Source organism: Podarcis muralis, chromosome 1, assembly GCF_964188315.1.
Source record: "Podarcis muralis chromosome 1, rPodMur119.hap1.1, whole genome shotgun sequence".
NCBI lineage: Eukaryota > Metazoa > Chordata > Lepidosauria > Squamata > Lacertidae > Podarcis > Podarcis muralis.
In genome coordinates, this window is record NC_135655.1 from 34,050,710 (window position 1) to 34,070,245 (window position 19,536).

The window sequence follows — 19,536 nt, forward strand, 5'->3', positions numbered from 1 at the left end:
GCCATAGTGAAGTGTAGGCACTGAAATATGCAGCCCTACGACAAGGCTGTATATTGTCCCCCTGCTTATTTAACTTATATGCAGAATTCATCATGCGAAAGGCTGGGCTGGATGAATCCCAAGCCGGAATTAAGATCGCCGGAAGAAATATCAACAACCTCAGATATGCAGATGACACTACCTTGATGGCAGAAAGTGAGGAGGAATTAAAGAACCTTTTAATGAGGGTGAAAGAGGAGAGCGCAAAATATGGTCTGAAGCTCAACATCAAAAAAACGAAGATCATGGCCACTGGTCCCATCACCTCCTGGCAAATAGAAGGGGAAGAAATGGAGGCAGTGAGAGATTTTATTTTATTGGGCTCCATGATCACTGCAGATGGTGACAGCAGTCACAAAATTAAAAGACACCTGCTCCTTGGGAGAAAGGCGATGGCAAATCTAGACAACATCTTTAAAAGTAGAGACATCACCTTACCAACAAAGGTCCGTATAGTTAAAGCCATGGTTTTCCCAGTAGTGATGTATGGAAGTGAGAGCTGGACCATAAAGAAGGCTGATCGCCGAAGAATTGATGCTTTTGAATTATGGTGCTGGAGGAGACTCTTGAGAGTCCCATGGACTGCAAGAAGATCAAACGCATCCATTCTTAAGGAAATCAGACCTGAGTGCTCACTGGAAGGACAGATCCTGAAGCTGAGGCTCCAATACTTTGGCCACCTCATGAGAAGAGAAGACTCCCTGGAAAAGACCCTGATGTTGGGAAAGATGGAGGGCACAAGGAGAAGGGGACGACAGAGGATGAGATGGTTGGATAGTGTTCTCGAAGCTACAAACATGAGCCTGACCAAACTGCGGGAGGCGGTGGAAGACAGGAGTGCCTGGCGTGCTCTGGTCCATGGGGTCACGAAGAGTCGGACACGACTAAATGACTAAACAACAACAGACATACTTCTGTGAGGAAAAATAGTATTCAGTACCTCCTTTTAAACTTTTAAGAAAACACTGGATAAACCAAGTAAATGGGAGCTTTCATCACTTCACTAGACTTCCTTCTGCGGGTTAAGGAATTATTTGGGTTTTTGCACATCAGTAACTATCACTTTCATGGCTTCATTTCATGCCTGTCCTTTCAGTCTCATACCACTTGGCACTTCATTATAACTTACTTTGTTTTCTGTAGACAGAGAGAGACAGAGAATACATACATACCTGATAGTGTTGATGTGGCTACTCTTAGCATGTGAAACCACAAATAGGGCCCCCAAGTTAGTGTTGCCTGCAATAAATAAAGGTTAAGATCATTTATGTTACGCATCTGAAAGACTTTTAATTTATTTCATGTCTCTCACGTAAGTGGTGTTAGGCAAGTGGAAGTACTCTGATTGTACAAGCAGGGCATCCAATTTTCATTGACCCCTCTTCATAGTACAGCCCTCTTCAACAGTTCCCATACTGTTCCCAACCCTCAGGGCTGCAGTGTGTTGGGAGAATTGGTGGGATTCAGTTGTCCAGCCAGGCTTGAGCAGAAGTGCTTCCACTTGCCTAAGGCTACTGATGAATGTAACACTGAATGTCTTTATTGCTTGACTTGGGTATAACAAGAGCAACACCACCAATGGAAGAGGGGAGAAGCAAGAAAATTGACCTGAAAACACACTGCCCTCATCTCTTCAGCATACCTTCCTCTATTTTAAATTGTTTATCACGGAGATGAATTTCAGTTGCTAAACTGCCAAGAACAGGGCCTTTTTTGTAATGGCACCTAATGGTAGAATACCCACCCTGAATATATTTGCTTGGCAACAAGATACAATGCCTTCTTTTCCCAATGTTCACATGCAGAAATTATAGCTCTTCCAATCAGATAGAAAATCATATTGCAGTAGTACCTCGGGTTACATACGTTTCAGGTTACAGACTCCGCTAACCCAGAAATAGTACTTCGGATTAAGAACTTTGCTTCAAGATGAGAACAGAAATCGTGCTCTGGCGGCGCCTCAGCAGCAGGAGGCCCCATTAGCTAAAGTGGTGCTTCAGGTTAAGAACAGTTTCAGGTTAAGAATGGACCTCAGAACGAATTAAGCACTTAACCCAAGGTACCACTGTACTTATATCCTGTGCTTCTGAATATATGCAGAAATGTAGAAACATAGAAAGCGTCATTAAACCAAATCAGATAATTTGTCCCTCTATCCCAATATTGTCTGATGGAAACACAGTGGTACATGTGTAGCAGCAAAACCAGACACCTTCATTTGCCCCACCTGCAGTAAAACATTTCTCTCCCATATTGGTTTCTCTAGCCACAGCAGGCGCTCTAATTTTCTAACGGTTTGACCTCACCCCCCAATGGCACACTCTTCCATTGTCTCCCGAAACAGACGAATGTCAACAACCTGCACATGCTAGGAATTGAACCTGGAACCTTCTGCATGCAAAGCATCTGCTCTGATCTCACCTCCCCAATTCTGCAGATACAATACGAAAGATGGCAATAGCATTTAGGAGCCAATTTGCCATTGCAAATGCAGAATTTGCCACACCAGAAAGTTTACAAAAATGATATCTTGATATATATCTGATATGCATTAACAATGCAAGGAAGTAAAGTTATAATTATCCCGTTGTAAATAAAAATACAGCGTAAAACATAAACCTTTTCTTCTTGGTAAGTTTCAAAACTAAAGCTATATTGACACAAAGATTGGCTAGTTCAAACCTTACCTGAAGAAACTGATAATTAAATACGAACACTTTAATCTATTCTGGGTATTGATCAAGTCCTTAAATGATGGGCTCAGAATCTTAAGAGCCCTGCATGCATGCCCAAGCGCTTTCATACGGGCTTTCTGAATTTCTTTTGCAACTGCAACTATTTACCCTGCAGGAAGGCCGTCCAAGGGTCCCCCTCCCACAAGCTTTCTGGCAGGGCTTTTCAGGAAAGGGAAAATCCTAATGTGTGAGTGGAAGCTCCAACTACTTCTTATAGCAATTGTAAATACTCAAGACCCTTAGAAGCAAACTGGTACTTATGTGGGGTCTACAGAAAAAGGCATGAACAAACGTTAACAGACTTATTATTCAATGTTCTCAATGCTCATTTGCAAAAACCAAGGTGTCTCTGAAGGAAGAAAAATGCACATTTGTATTCTCTGGCCCATTCTGGTGAAACAACACTTCACCGGCTGAAAACTCCCACCCTACCCTCATGTTATGAACTTCAACATAGATTCATTTGCTATTATTCTTTTTAGCTACCTATGTAGATTTTTGTGCCTGAAAGTCATACAAAATTTAATAGTTGCATTAAGTCATAAACAGGGGTAGGTGAATACATACTTCTGATTTATAAGTGCAGACTTTGAAATAAGTCTGTATTATTAAAGCTACGGTTTCAGACCAGAAGTAAACCATTTTATTTTAGGTTCCGTGTTTATTTGTAAAGAAGCCAACACCAGCCAAGTTCCATTTTTAAGGCTGCTGTGTTTCCATCAAAACTCCTAATATGTCAGTTCACAAAGGCAAATTTAATGAGCAGATGCTAGTCTTTGTAAATGTACCTTTTTATACCACAACTGAAATAATAAGCTATCAACATGGCACTGTCAGAAAACAGACCATTTATTCGTCTGTATAGAAATCCTACAGCATTTTTGCCAAGGCACCAGAGCTCAGCTGGGGATATTCTTTTTCTCTGCCTCATTTATATTGCTGGGGCTCACACAATATGCCACAGGTGACAGCAATCCTTTCTCAGCTGTACCACAATATGATGTTTCGGCACTTGTTGAAGACCTATTTATTTGTCCTAACATTTGCTGGTTTTTAGTGCCAAGCTTCAGGTGTTATATTTTAAATTAATTTTTTCTACTGTGTATTGATGTATTTTTTATTTTAATTTACTGTTGCTTTATTTTGTATATTGCTCTGCAACTCTAGAATGAAGGGCAGTATACAAATAAATAAATAAAAACAAACATTTATCCTATCAAATAATACTATAATGAAAGCAAGTTATGCAGCAGAAGATGGTTCTACAGTCATTTCATTTTAAATTTGTATAATAAAATGTCACACAAAGAAGGCTTATGAAGTGTATTATGAAGCTGTAAAAAGGACGGATTGTTTTTCGCAGATTCTATTCCACTATGCTTTGGACACAGTTCTGCCTTCCTTGCAACACAATGCAAGTCAATAGTACCTCTCTCTGTTCAGAGACAGAATTGCTATTCAGGATGCCAGATCTTGGCCTGGTAATAGGGCACGTCTGATGTAAAATTCATTGCATTCAGTAAAATATTTTCTTCTAGAAACTGAGTAAACACAAAGCAACAAACCTGAATTGTACTGATGGTGTTGACCTAGTTGCATGTTTATTTCAAACAGGACTTTGCTCCTAAATATAAGGCAATATTCAAGAATCCTTACAGAAGCAGTTGAACATTTTAGTGTCTGTTTGTATAAAAAAATCAGCTCTGGGAGGGCCAAACAAGACCAAAAAGGATATGATGGCACTGTGTTGAATATACAACATAGTATATTTAGGCCAATACATTGCTGAAAAAAGCAAGCATCCTTTATTCTGCACATGTATTCTCTGAAATGCACAGAAGGCTTTTTTTTTTGTATGCTTTTATGGAATAACCACTAGCACAAGGAACCTGTGGCCCTCCAGATGCTGTTGAACTCCAACATCTATCAGCGCCAGAAAGCATGACCAATGGTCGAGGTTGATGGGAGTTGCAGTTCAACAACATTGGGAGGCCAGATGTTCCCTACCCCTGTCTCAACCATCCATCATCACCACAAATCCAAAAAAGAGGATTGGTTAAACAAAACTAACATGCCAAACAGAACACTTAACACCCCTCAGGATACAAACAGAAACCTGGGTTCGTCTTGTTTAAATAAGCACATACACTTCTACAGCACACGCAAATGTTCAAAATATTGGTTTCCATTCTGAGTTTCCACTTGATCTACCCAATTTTTATCAACTCATCTCTCCCGCTGCAGTCTCTCCAATGCCCATTCTTCACTTTTCAAGAAAGTTCCCAACACTAAGGAACTGCTTTTTGGTGTATGGGGGAGGAAGGGAGGGAGGGAAAACTCCATTATAAAAGCAGAGTTTCATTTGTGCTACTCTGCATCCAAGCCATTATCTCAGTACAGTCGTACCTTGGAAGTCGAATGGAATCCATTCTGGAAGTCTATTCAACTTCCAAAACGTTCAGAAACCAAAGCGTGGCTTCCGATTGGCTGTGGAAGCCCCGTCAGACCTTAGGGTTCCAAAGAACGTTTGCAAACCAGAACACTCACTTCCAGGTTTGTGGTGTTTGGGAGCCAAACGTCCGAGTACCAAGGCGTTCAGGATCCACGGTACGAACTGTGCAAAGAAGGTCAGATTCATTCCCTTATTCATTCCCTTTCAGATGTGGGTGGGGTGGAGGGTTGTGGCTGAAATAATTCATGTTGTCTAACGCCATATTGCAAGTTCATTGGCCAACTGAGACAAGCAGATTTAGGGACTGTGACCAATTCAGTCTCACTGGGCACAAAGCGGGGGGCGGGGGACAACAACACTGCAGCTATTATTTAGAATGTAGTGTAAGAGGCAGGGGCGCCAAATCTTGGCATCGCACAGGGCATTGCTGAAATTTGAGGCCCACTGACAGAGATCTGAAACTGTGTACAGACCATTTTGCATGCATCCAATTGATGCGCAACTGCCAACACACAGGTCCTTTTGCACCCAGTAGAGGGCAGAACAAGGGTGGGGCAGAACAGGCGCAGAACAGGGCGGGACAAGTTTATGCACGCTCCACCAACACGTGGGGGCTAGGAATGGAAATCCCACACAAAATGATTGATGCCTATATTTTTAAAAAGACACCACATTATGACAATTAAATAGTCCTCTTCCTATGGAAAGAGATTTATCAGAACAGGATAAACAAGAGTTAACAGAATTTTATTACTCCATTTGGGTAACATAATGCATCATGAAAAACAAACAATTTCAGAAACAAACCTACTGGATCAACAGAAGGCAAGAGGTCTTTTTTCTCCTGCTGCTCATCCTCCTCTTCATCTGTGCTGTATTCTTCCATGGTTTCTCCACTTGCAAAGTGGATGACCCTTCTTGGAATTTTCTTCTTTTTTCCGATGACTCCAAGTTCCACATTCTCAAAGCCTCTATCGCCATTTGCATGCAACTGAAACAAGAGGGCAACTTGTCAGTTGCAAAAATGCCCACATGATAAGGGAAGGATAGAAGGCAGCCCTTTTTAGGGAGGTTTTAATGATGTTTTATCGTGTTTTTAATATGGTTGGGAGCCACCCAGAGTGGCTGGGGAAACCCAGCCAGATGGACGGGGTATAAGTAATAAACTATTATTATTATTATTATTATTATTATTATTATTATTATTATTATTATTATTATTAAACGGCTCTACAGAAAGTTCAACTTCTTTGCAGACCCCCAAAAATAATCTTCCATAAGTTTTACAATTATATTTGGGGGCAGAGGAAGGTCTTATTTTAAATGAATTTTATGGAATGCTTGTAAATTGCCTTGAGACACATGTGAAGGAGCTTCATAAATAAATATAAATAAACACTGCCACATGTTGTTAAATGCCTATATAAAATAACCATTATTTCCTGATCACTTTGTTTTCAGAGTATTTTCATCTATCCCTACAATACATCTGGGAGGGAAATCATTCTTATTTTGAATTTGCAGCTAGTAAGTGAGAATGTGACAATAAATTTGCTTAAGGCTACCCAAGCAATCCCTGACTGAGCAGAGATTGGACTAGGACCAGTAAGATCCAGAAAGCCAGTCTGCTGAAATAAAATTGTTTCAGTAAATATTAGATCAATGCCTCTTTGCTCCTATTGCAAAAGAATGTAAACAAAATATATCAGGCCAGTTTAAAATTTCCCCTTTATTTGCATTTAACATTCTTTACAGTTGCCACTCAAGCATTATTATTATTAAATATCCATCAGAGTTTTTGTAGCCAAAAGTATACAAACAACAAAAGCTTTATGAACTCTTTAACCTCCTAAGGTACTGTACTTCTTTGTAAAGACCATCCTTTACATGTAAGGCAACTGTGTCACAGCTTTTGCCAAGTTTTCACAGGTGAAAGTCAAAGCCTGTCCATGTAATATTAAACAGGCTGATTTGTAACAGGTATCTGCTTACAGGAGGAGCTCGAAGAAATCAGAACCCCTGATATATGTGTGAACTACAAAAGCGTATCAAGGCAGAAGGTACGGTAGATGGTGAACATAATAATTCGATGAATAAATGGTATTTGTGAATTTATTCATATGTATGTGAAAAACGGGCTACTAGTTAATTTATTAAATGCAAATGATGACATTATAAATACTAAAAATCCTGGATCTTGAAGCCCTATAAAACAGAATGGATTAGTCCTGGATTTGTGAAAAGTTAAGGATGAACTGTTTAACCGGCTTCACTACAAAATTCTTTTCAGATTGTGTTTTCACCAATAAAATAAGCCTAGCTGTTCTACGTGGGAATTAGCACAATCCTGTTACCATGAAATGAAAATGTTCTGGTGCTTAAAAGACAGAACCATGTTCCTAAAGCGTTCATATGTGACACTGCTTTTTTATTATTTAAAAAAACTGCTTTTTGAGAACTGCTGAGAACCGTTTTTGGTTTTGCCCATAACCAGCTTCTTCTGAAAAGATGGGCAACACCTCCAGCCCACAGGTACCCCGAGACTGGATAGCATTCCCTGCAAGCGATGCTGCTATAAAACTGTAGGCCATCTGAACGACCTTATTTAAGCAACTCCACAAAACCCCTCTTGGGCTGCACTTTCGGCCGATACTGAACCGGGTCCTCACCACACCCAGCATCACCACCACCAGGAAACGCAGGACTACAAGAAAGAAGCGCGATTGGCACGGGGATGGGGACGAGGTGGCAGCAGCATACAAATAATTTTGGGGGGAAAGCACAGCGCCCACAGGCCGGGTTGTGGCTGCAAATAAAGCATGCGCGAGTTGCACCTTGAGGGAAATGGTAGGTGGTTTCCAAGGAGCGATGGAGGGGCCGCCTTTAAACGCTTTGCACCCCGGCAGCGACCTTGAGGTGCAGACCCCCCTCAGCAGACCCCGTTTGTGAGGAAGGCAAAGGTTGCAGCATGGAAGGGCGCAGCACACACCCCCTTGCGCCAGGCAAAGGAGGGCAGGGCTGCCCCTTCTTCTCCCCTCAGACAGGGCGGAGACCCAGGCATGGCGAGAGCCGGGCTGAAGGTGTCATGGAGGAGGCTGGGTCAGGTGAGCGGCTTCCCCCGCCGCCGCCGCCGAAGAGGCTCCCTAGACGGAGTGGCGGGGAAAGAGACTCACCTGCTCTTGCTCCATGGCGAAGGCGGTGACAGCGACGGCGGCTGGGGCGCAATAAAGAGTGATGGCGGACAGCCCCTGCTCCATACTCCCACCGCCCTCAGCCCAGCCGGAGGGAGACTGGCAGCAGCGGGGCTCGCGCCAGGCCGAACCCTCCTCCTCCTCCCGGGCGGAGGCCCTGGGAAGTGAGCTCATAGAAAGCCCGGCCCCGCCCTGGCTCGCCGGTTGCTAGGAGACCAGGAAGAGCCCGCTCGCGGGGGCCCTCTAGCGGCAGAGGGGCCAAAGGAGGCGGCAGATGCGGCGGCCTAGCTAGCTTCTCTCTGCCACTGCCAGCGGGCAGGTGTGTCCCCCCCCACACACACACACACACTCTCCACGGTTCTTCGGTTAGTGGCGAGTTAGGGCTCAAGGACGAGGTAGCCTAAGTGCCATCTGTTGTCGGGCGTCCATAGTTTGTGGAGCTACGGGAAACAAAAACAAATCTTTATCCATCTCCAGCATGGACTCTGCTTGCTGGACTCCAACTCCCATCATCCATTGCTGTTGACTCCTGGCTGGAGCTGAGGGGAGTTGGAGTTCAGCAGCTTCTGGAGGGCCACAGCTTCAAACACGCTGCTTATCTATACCAGTGTTTCCCAACCGGTGTTCCGCGGCACACTAGTGTGCCGCGAGACGTTGCCTGGTGTGCCGTGGGAAAAATTGGCGGGGGGGGGGGGGAATAAAGGGGAAAAAAATTATTCCCCCACCGCCAGGCGTGGGGCTGGGGCGGGGGAAGCCCGAGCTTCCCCCTCCCCCAGAACGGGACCCAGAGCCATGCCGAAGCTGCGCGCAGCTTTGGCATCGCTCTGGGAGCTTGCGGGGCTGGGGGAGGAGGAAGCCCTCCGCCAGCCTCCAAACCATGTCGGGAGACAGCGGGATGGCGCGCTGCGCCTCTCCCGCTGTCCCCCGAGTTTGCAGGGCTGGCGACGGGGAGGAGCAGGCTTCTCCCCCCGCCAGCCTTCCAGCCAAGTCGGGGGGCAGCGGCAAGGGCGCGCTGCGCCTCTCCCGCTGTCCCCCGAGTTTGCGGGGCTGGCGATGGGGAGGAGCAGGCTTCTCCCCCCGCCAGCCTTCCAGCCAAGTCGGGGGACAACGGGAATGGCGCGCTGCGTTTCTCCGCTGTCCCGGACGGCTTTCAAAAGCCTGCCTTCAAAAGCCGTCCGGGACAGCGGAGAAACGCGCTGCCTTTCTCCGCTCTCCCGGGAAGGCAGGCAGGGGGGAGCAAAGACTTTCGCCCCCGCCCACCTTCAGAAGAGGTCCAGGACCTCTTCTGAAGGCGGGCGGGGGGCGAAAATCTTTGTCCCCCCTGCCTGCCTTCCCAGGGGCTTTTAAATCGCCCCGGACAGCGGAGAAGTCCTCCGCTGTCCCGGGCGATTTTAAAATGCCGCCCGCCAGCATTTTAAGATTGCCCCGGACAGCGGAGAAGTCCTCCGCTGTCCCGGGGTTTTTTAAAATGCTGGGGGTGGGAAGAAAAGCCCTTGTCCCCCCCCCCCCAGCCTTCAGAAGAGGTCGGGGGACAGACTGTCCCCGGACCTGGTCTGAAGGCGGTTTCCCTAGGAACGCATTAATTGATTTTCAATGCATTCCTATGGGAAACCGTGCATCGCAAGACGAAAAACTCGCAAGACGAAGAGACTTGCGAAACGAATTAATTTCGTCTTGCGAGGCACCACTGTATCCGGAGAGGCGGCCTTCAGGCGAGTTTTCATTTTAATTTTCCTTCTCCCACTTAATGCCCCACGCTCGCCCGAGCATCTTGCAGTCCTCGGTAACCACGGCGACCCGAGGGAGGGGAGGGAACAGGGAAGTCGAGGGCGGCGGCGAGCCGCGATGACGTCAGTGGGCCACGCCGCCTCGCCCTGGCACGGTGTGAGAGCCCCGGCTAGTGGCGCGAGCTTCAGAATAAGTGGGATCCGCGTGCGCGAGACCGAGATCGCGGGTAAGGAGCTCAGCCCTGGGCAGGAGGAAGCGGGGCCGCGCGTGCGGGCCACATCCCCACAGAGAGCGAGCCTCCCCCGGCCCACCACTCCGGGCAGGTCCACTCGCATGAGGGGGCGGCGATGGCGACGGCCGGCAGCTTGCCTGCAATGCCATCCCTCGAGCAGGCGAGGAGCCCGGAGGCTACCAGATGCGAGTCCTCTTTCCCACCCTGCTCGGGAGTCCAGAGCACTTGGTCGCATTCAGGATCTAGAGTGGGGAAGCGGGGCTTGTGTCTGGGCTGGACACATTGGGCTGCCTGTGCCGCTCGACCTGCGGGGAGAAATCAGAGTGGGAGTCACGACCGTGAGGCAGGGCTGCCAAGTGTGGCAGAAGAGGACACGGCCGTCGCACCTGTCCTTAGGTAGGAGCTTCTTCCGTGTCGACCTGCTGCCCTAAAGTCTTGGCTTTTTTCTTGGCTTTTTGGCGGTTGGCACAGAAGGAAGGCAAGGGGGAGGGGAAAAATTGAAACTTACACTTTCGTGCGTCCCTCCCGGCGTGACGCTGCGCGCTGACGTCACGGGGCTGTAATGGTGGTGTGCCTCGAGATTTTTTTCATGAAACAAGTGTGCCTTTGCCCAAAAAAGGTTGGGAAACACTGATCTATACCACCGATGGCCCTCCAGCTGTTTTTGGACTACAACTCCCATCATACTTAGCTAACAGAACCAGTGGTCAGGGATGATGGGAATTGTAGTTCCCAAAACAGCTGGAGGACCACATTTGGCCATCACTGCTAGACTATTTGCTTGACAGGTTGGATGGTCATATCACGGATTTTTTAAGTTGCAGTTTCTGCATTGCAAGGGGATTGGACTAGATGAAACACCACCACACCCCGTAGGGTTGCCATACTTCAAAAAATGAAAATCTGGACGCAACAAAGTTGTTGAGCTAAATCTAAAAATAAAATTTAAAAAATGAGTTATTTTTAAGGAAATTTGCTAAAATATATGCTTCTGACATGGGTTGCCATACTTCCTGATTTTCCCAGACATTTAAGTGCTTTCCGCCCAGGCATATGGCCACCCTACCCCATGATACCTTGCAACTCTACAATTCTATGATTTAAAAAAAAAAAGTTTTTATTTATACTTTTCAAATTTATACATTCATTAATTTTACAATCATTTTAACATTTCAAAGTTTGACTTCCTTACCCCTCTTTATGCAGTTCCTTAAAATTATTTTTTAATACCGTCTGCATACCCAAATTCATTTAATTTGCTCATTTAATTATCTATTTTAAATATATACTCTTATGAAACTACAGGTTATTACAATAATCCTGCCAATGTTTTTATCTGTTTGCAATTTATCTGTAAGTATTCAATAAACAATTTCAATTATTTTATTAAAAAAAAAAGCTTGTTATCTTGATTTCTTGTTTCGCCATTTCTGCATATTCCGTAAGTTTTTGTATCCATTCCTACTTTGCTGAGACTTCTGCTTCTTTCCATTTTGGGACAAGTAGTATTTTTGCTGCCGTAGTCGCATACATAAACAAATTTCTAAACAATTTAGGTAGTCCGGTCCCTATAATTCCCAAAAGAATTATAGGGAATTACAATTCTATGATTTTTGGACAGTCGCATGCATTCAAAGGATACTGTGGAGTTGGTAGTTCGGGGAACCAAGGTTAGGGATCTCAAAGGGAAATGTTGGGGAGGTTTGGAGAGCCAAGTGTCGCACGATGGCTGGAGCGCTGGGACTATGACCTTGGGAGACCAGGCTTCGAGTCCTCAGCTATGACACTCACTAAGTGAACTTGGGCCAGACGCTGTCTCTCAGTCTAACCTAGTTCAGAAATCCAAAAGTGTCCAGTAGCACCTTAGAGACCAACTAAGTTTGTTCTGGGTATAAGCTTTTATGTGCACGCACACTTCTCCAGATCTGAAGAAGTGTGAATGCACATGAAAGTTTATACCCAGAACAAACTTAGTTGGTCTCTAAGGTGCTATTGGGCAATTTTTTAATTTCGTCTGTGTCAGACCAACATGGCTACCTACCTGAATCTACCTCAGAGTTGATGTGAGGAGAAAATGGGGAAGAGAGAATCAGGCTGAGCTCCTTAGAGGGAAAGGTGGCATATAAATGTAATGATAAATATAGAATGTTCAGCACTTCAGTAAGCTAAATAGCTCAGAGTTCTCTGGGAGGAGGGAAGGAATTACGGTACATAGTAGTAAAAAATAAATATAAATTATTTGTGTAAGATATGCCTCATCATCCTTCAGACATCTTTCAATATGGAAAAAGTGGGTGGTGTGGCTGTGGGCAGAAGCAAAGAATAGCAGAATAGATTCTTATGGGGCTAAGGAAAGTTTTGTGCACCATTAAAAGGACGGAATAGGGGTGGGGTGGGGCAGAATGGGGTGTTTGCAGGCTTTTCCCAATGGGACTCAATTATAAGCGATTTCACTGATGAGTGTGGTGTCTCCGATCGTAACCCCCACGTAAACAGCGTGGTGGCGCCTGTATTATAAAGTAGCTTTCTGGGAAAATAGGCTATTTCATTAGGTACATGAAATGGCAGTTTTAATGCAACAGTTGCTAAACAGGATTGAGACAGAAAAAGCAGCCTTCTACTGACTCAAACCACTGAACAGTTTCATTCAGTATTTTCTACACTAACAGTGGGTGTCCATAATTTCAGGCAGGAGTATTTTGCAGCCCTTCCTAGAGACACAAGATTGAGCCTTGGACCTTTTGCATGCAAAACCTCTGCTCTTCTACTGAGCTTCAACCCTTTATCTTTCATTCAATTTAGCCATGAAGCTCACCTTGGGCCAGTCACTGTTTCTCAGTCTCATGTGCCTCACAGGGTTGTCATGAGGACAAAATGAGGGGGGAGAAGTATGTATACTACACCTTGAACTCATTGTAGGCAAGTTGGGGTACATGTGTACTAACACAAATTTGCTTTACACATGTAGTTTTTCTGCACAAAATGTAAAGGTTTGACTTCCAGCGAGCCCAGCGGTTGGAGGATAGCAGATGCCAACTCTTCAGGAGGATTGTGGCTTCTTGCTTAATTTTGTGGATTCGTTAGCAAGACAGAAAAATTAGTCCCTACCCAGCTTAGAACAGAACCTATCTCATTTTCTACACACTAAGGCTAAATGTATTTAGGTATGGGAATCCTACTGTCACACAATCTTTTCTGTATTCGTACCACAAAGTACTGTATGTAGTGTTAATCTTCTGTAGTTCTTATAGCAACTGTTTCCAGCACAACCCCCTCCCACATAGTAGCAAAAGTAGTTTGATTCACAATAGGTTTGGTAGAGGACAGTTTCTGCTTCACCAGTTGATCACTACAAATGTGCTCCTGCAATAGTCTTTGCTAAACATTTGCATCAAGGTAAAAGCTAAGATTTAAAGGTGGGGAAATGTGGGATATACGCTGAAAACTTAATGTTTGATTCCCCCCCCCCCTTTTGACTATCAATCAGCTAACTCTGGAAATATTTATTGAGACTTGATTAATTGTGCTAACCAAACCTCTTCTTTTTCCTGTCACCCTTTGGCATAACATTTGTTTTTGTATGAATCCTACTTAAACCACAACGGAACAGCCACAAGTGTGACAAATTAGTAGGTTATGCAGCATAGTCCATGGAAAAAGTGACATAAAATCACTTAGCTTTTTATTTTAAAAATCTGAAAATGTGCTAATTTAGAGATCGTGGGGCTTTATTGACCCCGTCCTATACAGCAGACCCCTATGCAGTCTAAAACCCACTTCTAAGGATTGATGGATCCTCTGAAAAGATATGGAATGAGGCACAGGGGGCTACAGCCAGCTAGGGGACTTGGAGGAACCCAGCAGGACCACCAAGCTAAAAGTGGTGTCTGCTCATGCATGAATCTCTGTATCTAAGGCAGGGTGTTGATAGACAACATCTAAGGTAAAAGGTAAAGGTACCCCTGCCCGTACAGGCCAGTCTTGCCAGACTCTAGGGTTGTGCGCTCATCTCACTCTATAGGCCGGGAGCCAGTGCTGTCCGCAGACACTTCTGGGTCACGTGGCCAGCGTGACATCGCTGCTCTGGCAAGCCAGCGCAGCACACGGAACACCGTTTACCTTCCCGCTAGAAAGCGGTCCCTATTTATCTACTTGCACCCGAAGGTGCTTTCGAACTGCTAGGTTGGCAGGCGCTGGGACCGAACAACGGGAGCGCACCCCGCCGCAGGGATTCGAACCGCCGACCTTTCGATCGGCAAGTCCTAGGTGCTGAGGCTTTAACCCACAGCGCCACCTGCGACAACATCTACCCAGGTATTAATATAGTTAGCTTGGTAGTTAGGCCCCGAGATTGTGCTTCAAATTAACTGAATATAGTAATGTGGCTTGTTAATGGACTTAAAAACCTGTTGATCAGCACTTTTATTATGTAGAGCTTAACTGGCGCAAGCCCTCGAGTGCCACGCATTTGCTTTGCCCCAACCCCCACCTACTGGAAACCTCCCACCATTTTAACCAGTTGGTTCAGAAAATTGGCGCTGCCTCTGACAGAAAAAACAGCTTCGAGAGGCACACAGGCATTATTAGATCTTTGTCTATAATTGGTTTGGGGCCTTAAGATGCCAGTGAGAAAAGCTCTGGAAAAGGTAGCATGAAATATCAACTGGGAAAGTAGTTACCTCCAAAAGAATGCCAAAGTGAAAGAGACACATCAACGTTTCTAGGTGACATGGCTCTTGACATTTTGGAAAGTTCTTGGATCTGTTACACAGAACTGGAAAAATAGTAGAGATTCGGTTCCAGACAGAATCTCTCCATTGAGCAATCTTTGTCCAAAGTAAATATTTGAACCAAGAAAAGCCATCCAGGAACACTTCAATACACTCTAAAGTTAACACTGGCAATACTTCCCTTACTTCTGAAGTCCAGTGCAAAGTCACAAAGAAACCCCCACTCTTAAATTTACAACCACTTTATTTTACAGTATATTTGTGACATATTGGTATTAACCAAAGTTCTGAATTGTTTACAAATATAACGGCTGCCATGAGGCAATTAAAAAGTTCCTCTAAATATTAAATTTGTACATTATTTGATTTTTAACTTAATTCTCCATGTAACATCAAAATTAAAACAGAAAAGAACCAATTTAAGCAAAAATATAACCACTTTCTAGAAATAAATCTAGAAACTCTCAGATTGAAGTTTCAAAAGCATCACTTGTTGCATTAACATTCTCCTTCACTGTAAAAAAAGGAGATCTCATTCTTTTAGTGATGTTCCAGCAAATGGTTAATCAAGTCAGTTTATTAAGGCTTTTTACATGTTATTGAATCCCATCATGCCTTTCATATTTCCAGCAGCACCTTGTTGAAACTGCCGCATCATTGACTGCAGTCCTGCCATGCCACCTGGAATAAAAGAGGAATATTAAATATGGACACTTCAACATTACAGTTTGGAAGAAGCCTAATAAGATGGAACATTTATATAAGAACCAGTCAACTGGAATCCAAAGAGTTGCACAATTAGTTCAGTGTGTGCAATGTAACTTTTGGCTAGCATTTATCCAACAGAAGCCCTTTGTGCCATATTGCAAACAGGCGACTTTTCATAGCATGCTGTGATATGTATTGCACTTCAAAGACAAAAAAGAATGAAGATTCCACAGGGCATACAGCATGGAAGGGATAGCTTTGACAGAAGAGAACAAAATGTATTAAGCATAGGTGTGTGCTAATGCTGGTAGCACAAGCTCTCATTTAACAGTTGCTAAAGTACTTGAGCTCTATTAACAATTTATGGAAGGCAATAGCTGTCTACTCCTGCTCCAATTTGTTTTAAGAGGAAAAATTCAGTTTCAATCTGTTTGAACCCCACAAGGTGTCCTTAGCACTGATATCCGGCACCAATATGCTACTGATAAATAAATTCCATCATTCCTTCTGCAGAGAAACTGAAATTTGGCAATAACAGTTGAACTGTCCTTTAAATTTTGAAACATAACCTCATAACCATAGGCCTGTAAGTACTTTAGAATTCTTATCAAGACAGTTGAATTCCAAGGCAAGGCAAATATGAGAATTAAAATAGAGTTGTTAAATTACATGGTGTACCTATTTTGTTAGCCTCCTACAGTAAGCAGAGGGGGGGAAATAACAATTACCCATATGATGAAGAACTCTGGGATCCATCATCTTTGCCATCTGTTGGTTCAATTTTGCCATCTGGGATGGATTTACGTTCTTTGACATATCACCTCCTTAAAGGGGTGGGAAAACAGGAGGAGGGGAGAGGGAAATGACAAACCCATCAGAAACATTACATGGTGTTTATCCTCTTAAGTGTGTTGGCAGTTGTGTATTTTAGAGATATGCTCAAGAAAAGTCACTTTTGCTAGAAATCATGCTTATTCACTCTAGAGAACTGGATTGACTGTCTGGCATTGTACAACACTGTTAAAACTTATTTGATTGTCTATAGATTGCTCCTTTCCTCCACAGTTTGGAACACTTTTAAGCAAAAAGAACGTTTAGCCTCCACAGCATGGAAAAATATGACATTGGAATCCAAGACCTTATCAGTGAACTGTCCCGTGATCTTCAGCTGCAGGCTGGTATACAAATTTATTAAACAAAACAATGAATCACAGTCTCATTAGAAAAATCTGCTTTCTTTTCAGAGAGACAATCAAGACCTATTATCTCTACCACATGTTTCAGCTTCATCTCTTAAACAGGGTCAAACACAATTCTCTGGCGTGATTCCGAGGGAAGTAGAAACATACTGTTTGTGTCTTTTTTAGGAAATGTCTATGAGAATGATGTTTTAAGACCAAATTTACATACTGCTTCTCTACATAGCGATGCTCGTGTAATCTATTTTTAACATGGGAATTCATAAGCACAAAACATTGTTTTTACAATTGGTCCAGAATTGGGGCTTCTAAAGTTATGCAACTGATTAAATTGGAGAACATGAAATCCATGCAACTGTAATTATTCTCACCTTTGAAAAGTCCTTTTATGCCTCCCATCTTTTTCACCATTTGTGCAAATTTTGTGTACTGTGTCAGGAGTTCTTGAACATCTCTAGTTGAAACACCAGAACCTCTTGCTACTCTTTGGATTCTTCCTGGTTGTTTACTGAAAACTTTGGCCCCATCTGTACTATCAAGTTCTACATTAGAGAAGCCATGGGAAAATAAACAATTTATTGTGCACTGTTAAAATGCTGATGAGTCAATTACAGGTTTTTTAGAAGGGCAACCACTCAAAATTCTATACTAATAGCTTGGTATTTTAGTTTTATAAACAGTAAAGATTAGGTATAATTCATTTAGGCTTTTATTCAATGTAGTAAGTACACTTCAACACATTGGTCACTCAGTTGCTCAACTGCAGGAAATTTTACCTTGATCATTCATACTGTCCATTATTGTCATCAGTTTCTTTAGCCTTGCCATTGATTCCTGTTCGTTGCCTTTACTCATAAAATCTGTTCCGAAACCTGGGATCATACCCTACAACAGTTATAAGTAAATATTAAATGCCATTTTCAAATATATGTCGTATTTGAGTTCAGACTGAATTTTAATGTTTTAGCGCAGAATTTTCTGAACTCGGGAGAAAAAAGAATCTTATCAGATTGCAAAAGAGAACAAGTTTCAGCCATAGTTACCAAGATTTGACTGAAGGGTCCCATTTTCATAATGTTTTGGAACTGTTCATACATATCTCTTAAAGTAAATTGACCTGAAGAGCAAAAGAAGTGGGAGTCAATGATAAATAGTTACATTAAAAAAATTAGGTTGCTACACTCAGTCATTCAAAACACACTTATGAATAGGTGTTTTGAGCTCTTACACAGTGTATTAGTAATACTTTTGGCACAGCTTACCATGTTTTAATTTCTCTATGAGTGCCTCATTGTCATCCAATTTCAATTCATTTACTTTATCTATCAGTCCTTCAATATCTCCCATACCTGTAATACAAAAAGGCACCTTCAGGAGCTAAAATAAAAACCATATGAGATTTTTTAATAATCTGAACACACTGAAGAATATATTTTTAGTGAGGGGTTTTTTTTGGTCCCATCAGCAATTAATACATACCAAGAAGCTTGCTGATGAAGGGTTGTGTTTTAAAAGGTTCAAAGTCATCTATATGTTCTCCAGTACCAATAAAAATGATTGGACTTTTAGTGGCAGCCACTCTGCAATGAAGGACAAAGTCAACTATAAGTCAGTTCAACACAGAGCATTCTAGTGTGCAAGATGGATTTTAAATAAAATTTATCATTCTGAATTTGAAAAACGTCATTAAAAATTGTGAGCCAAATCACAGTGGATACAGCATAAACCTACTTAAATTTATTTATGTTTAAAGAATAGGTAAAGTAGCCTCATCACGATATTTAAGTCACCGGATTCTGCTGCTTGGAAAATGGATTCCACATTATTAGAGATAGTTTAGCATAGAGCCAAACATGCACACCCCACTGTAACAAGAGGTGGCAATTACTCTTAATGATTTATTTCCCCTTGAGGGAAAATAAGGTTCTTCAAAATAATATTACCAAAGCAAAGGATTAGCATTGCTTTCTGAACAGTTTTACTGTACTCAGCTATTTACAGTAATTAAGTGAAAATATACTTACGCACTGAGTGCCCCACCTCCCTTTGCATGGCCATCCAGTTTTGTTACAATCACAGAAGCAACATCAACTTTATCTTTGAAAGCCTTTGCTTGAGCTTCACAGGCTTGACCAATAGAGGCATCCATCACATAAACAATATTGTCTGGTTGCTGTAAGTATTTACACAAGCAAGAGCAAATAATTTCTCTCTTTCCAACTGCTTTCATATCAGCAAGTATAAAGAAAACATGCAGGAAAGTGTTTTAAGCAACTTCCTATGGAATACCATTTTTGCATGTTATCAAAGGAGAAGACAAATCATTTGCAGTACTACACAATGCTAATAATTACTTATAACCAATAATTATTCTGATCTTAATTTTAATATGGAGGCCCAGTTTAACATTTCCTAAAATTTTGAACTTTTAAAAGTTGGAATGTTTACAGTGCCCTCAAAAGCTGGTTCAGGATGACTAATAGGATTATTTTGCCATTAAAATCATGCATCTACAACATATA

General features: G+C 43.0%; 2 protein-coding genes across 5 annotated transcripts in view; one reads left to right on the forward strand and one right to left on the reverse strand.

Moving 5' to 3' along the window:
• PPP2R3C (protein phosphatase 2 regulatory subunit B''gamma) overlaps window positions 1-2,658 on the forward strand; it is a 31,384-nt gene extending 28,726 nt beyond the window's left edge. Inside the window, exon 13 of the mRNA XM_077925944.1 lies at window positions 2,306-2,658. Within this exon, the coding sequence (XP_077782070.1) occupies window positions 2,306-2,323 (18 nt within the window). The 3' untranslated portion in view covers window positions 2,324-2,658. The remainder of the gene's footprint in view (window positions 1-2,305) is intronic.
• SRP54 (signal recognition particle 54) overlaps window positions 1-19,536 on the reverse strand; it is a 35,596-nt gene that overhangs the window by 4,303 nt on the left and 11,757 nt on the right. For 3 of the 4 annotated variants that reach the window (XM_028720756.2, XM_077925959.1, XM_077925960.1), the window contains exons 9-16: window positions 19,039-19,187; window positions 18,494-18,594; window positions 18,277-18,363; window positions 18,058-18,131; window positions 17,791-17,899; window positions 17,386-17,556; window positions 16,544-16,639; window positions 15,334-15,788 (exon numbers count right to left, since the gene is read on the reverse strand). In XM_028720756.2, the coding sequence (XP_028576589.1) occupies window positions 15,697-15,788; window positions 16,544-16,639; window positions 17,386-17,556; window positions 17,791-17,899; window positions 18,058-18,131; window positions 18,277-18,363; window positions 18,494-18,594; window positions 19,039-19,187 (879 nt within the window). In that variant the 3' untranslated portion in view covers window positions 15,334-15,696. Of the gene's footprint in view, window positions 1-15,333; window positions 15,789-16,543; window positions 16,640-17,385; window positions 17,557-17,790; window positions 17,900-18,057; window positions 18,132-18,276; window positions 18,364-18,493; window positions 18,595-19,038; window positions 19,188-19,536 lie in introns of those variants that run through there. The other variant, XM_077925962.1, reaches the window with a different exon arrangement.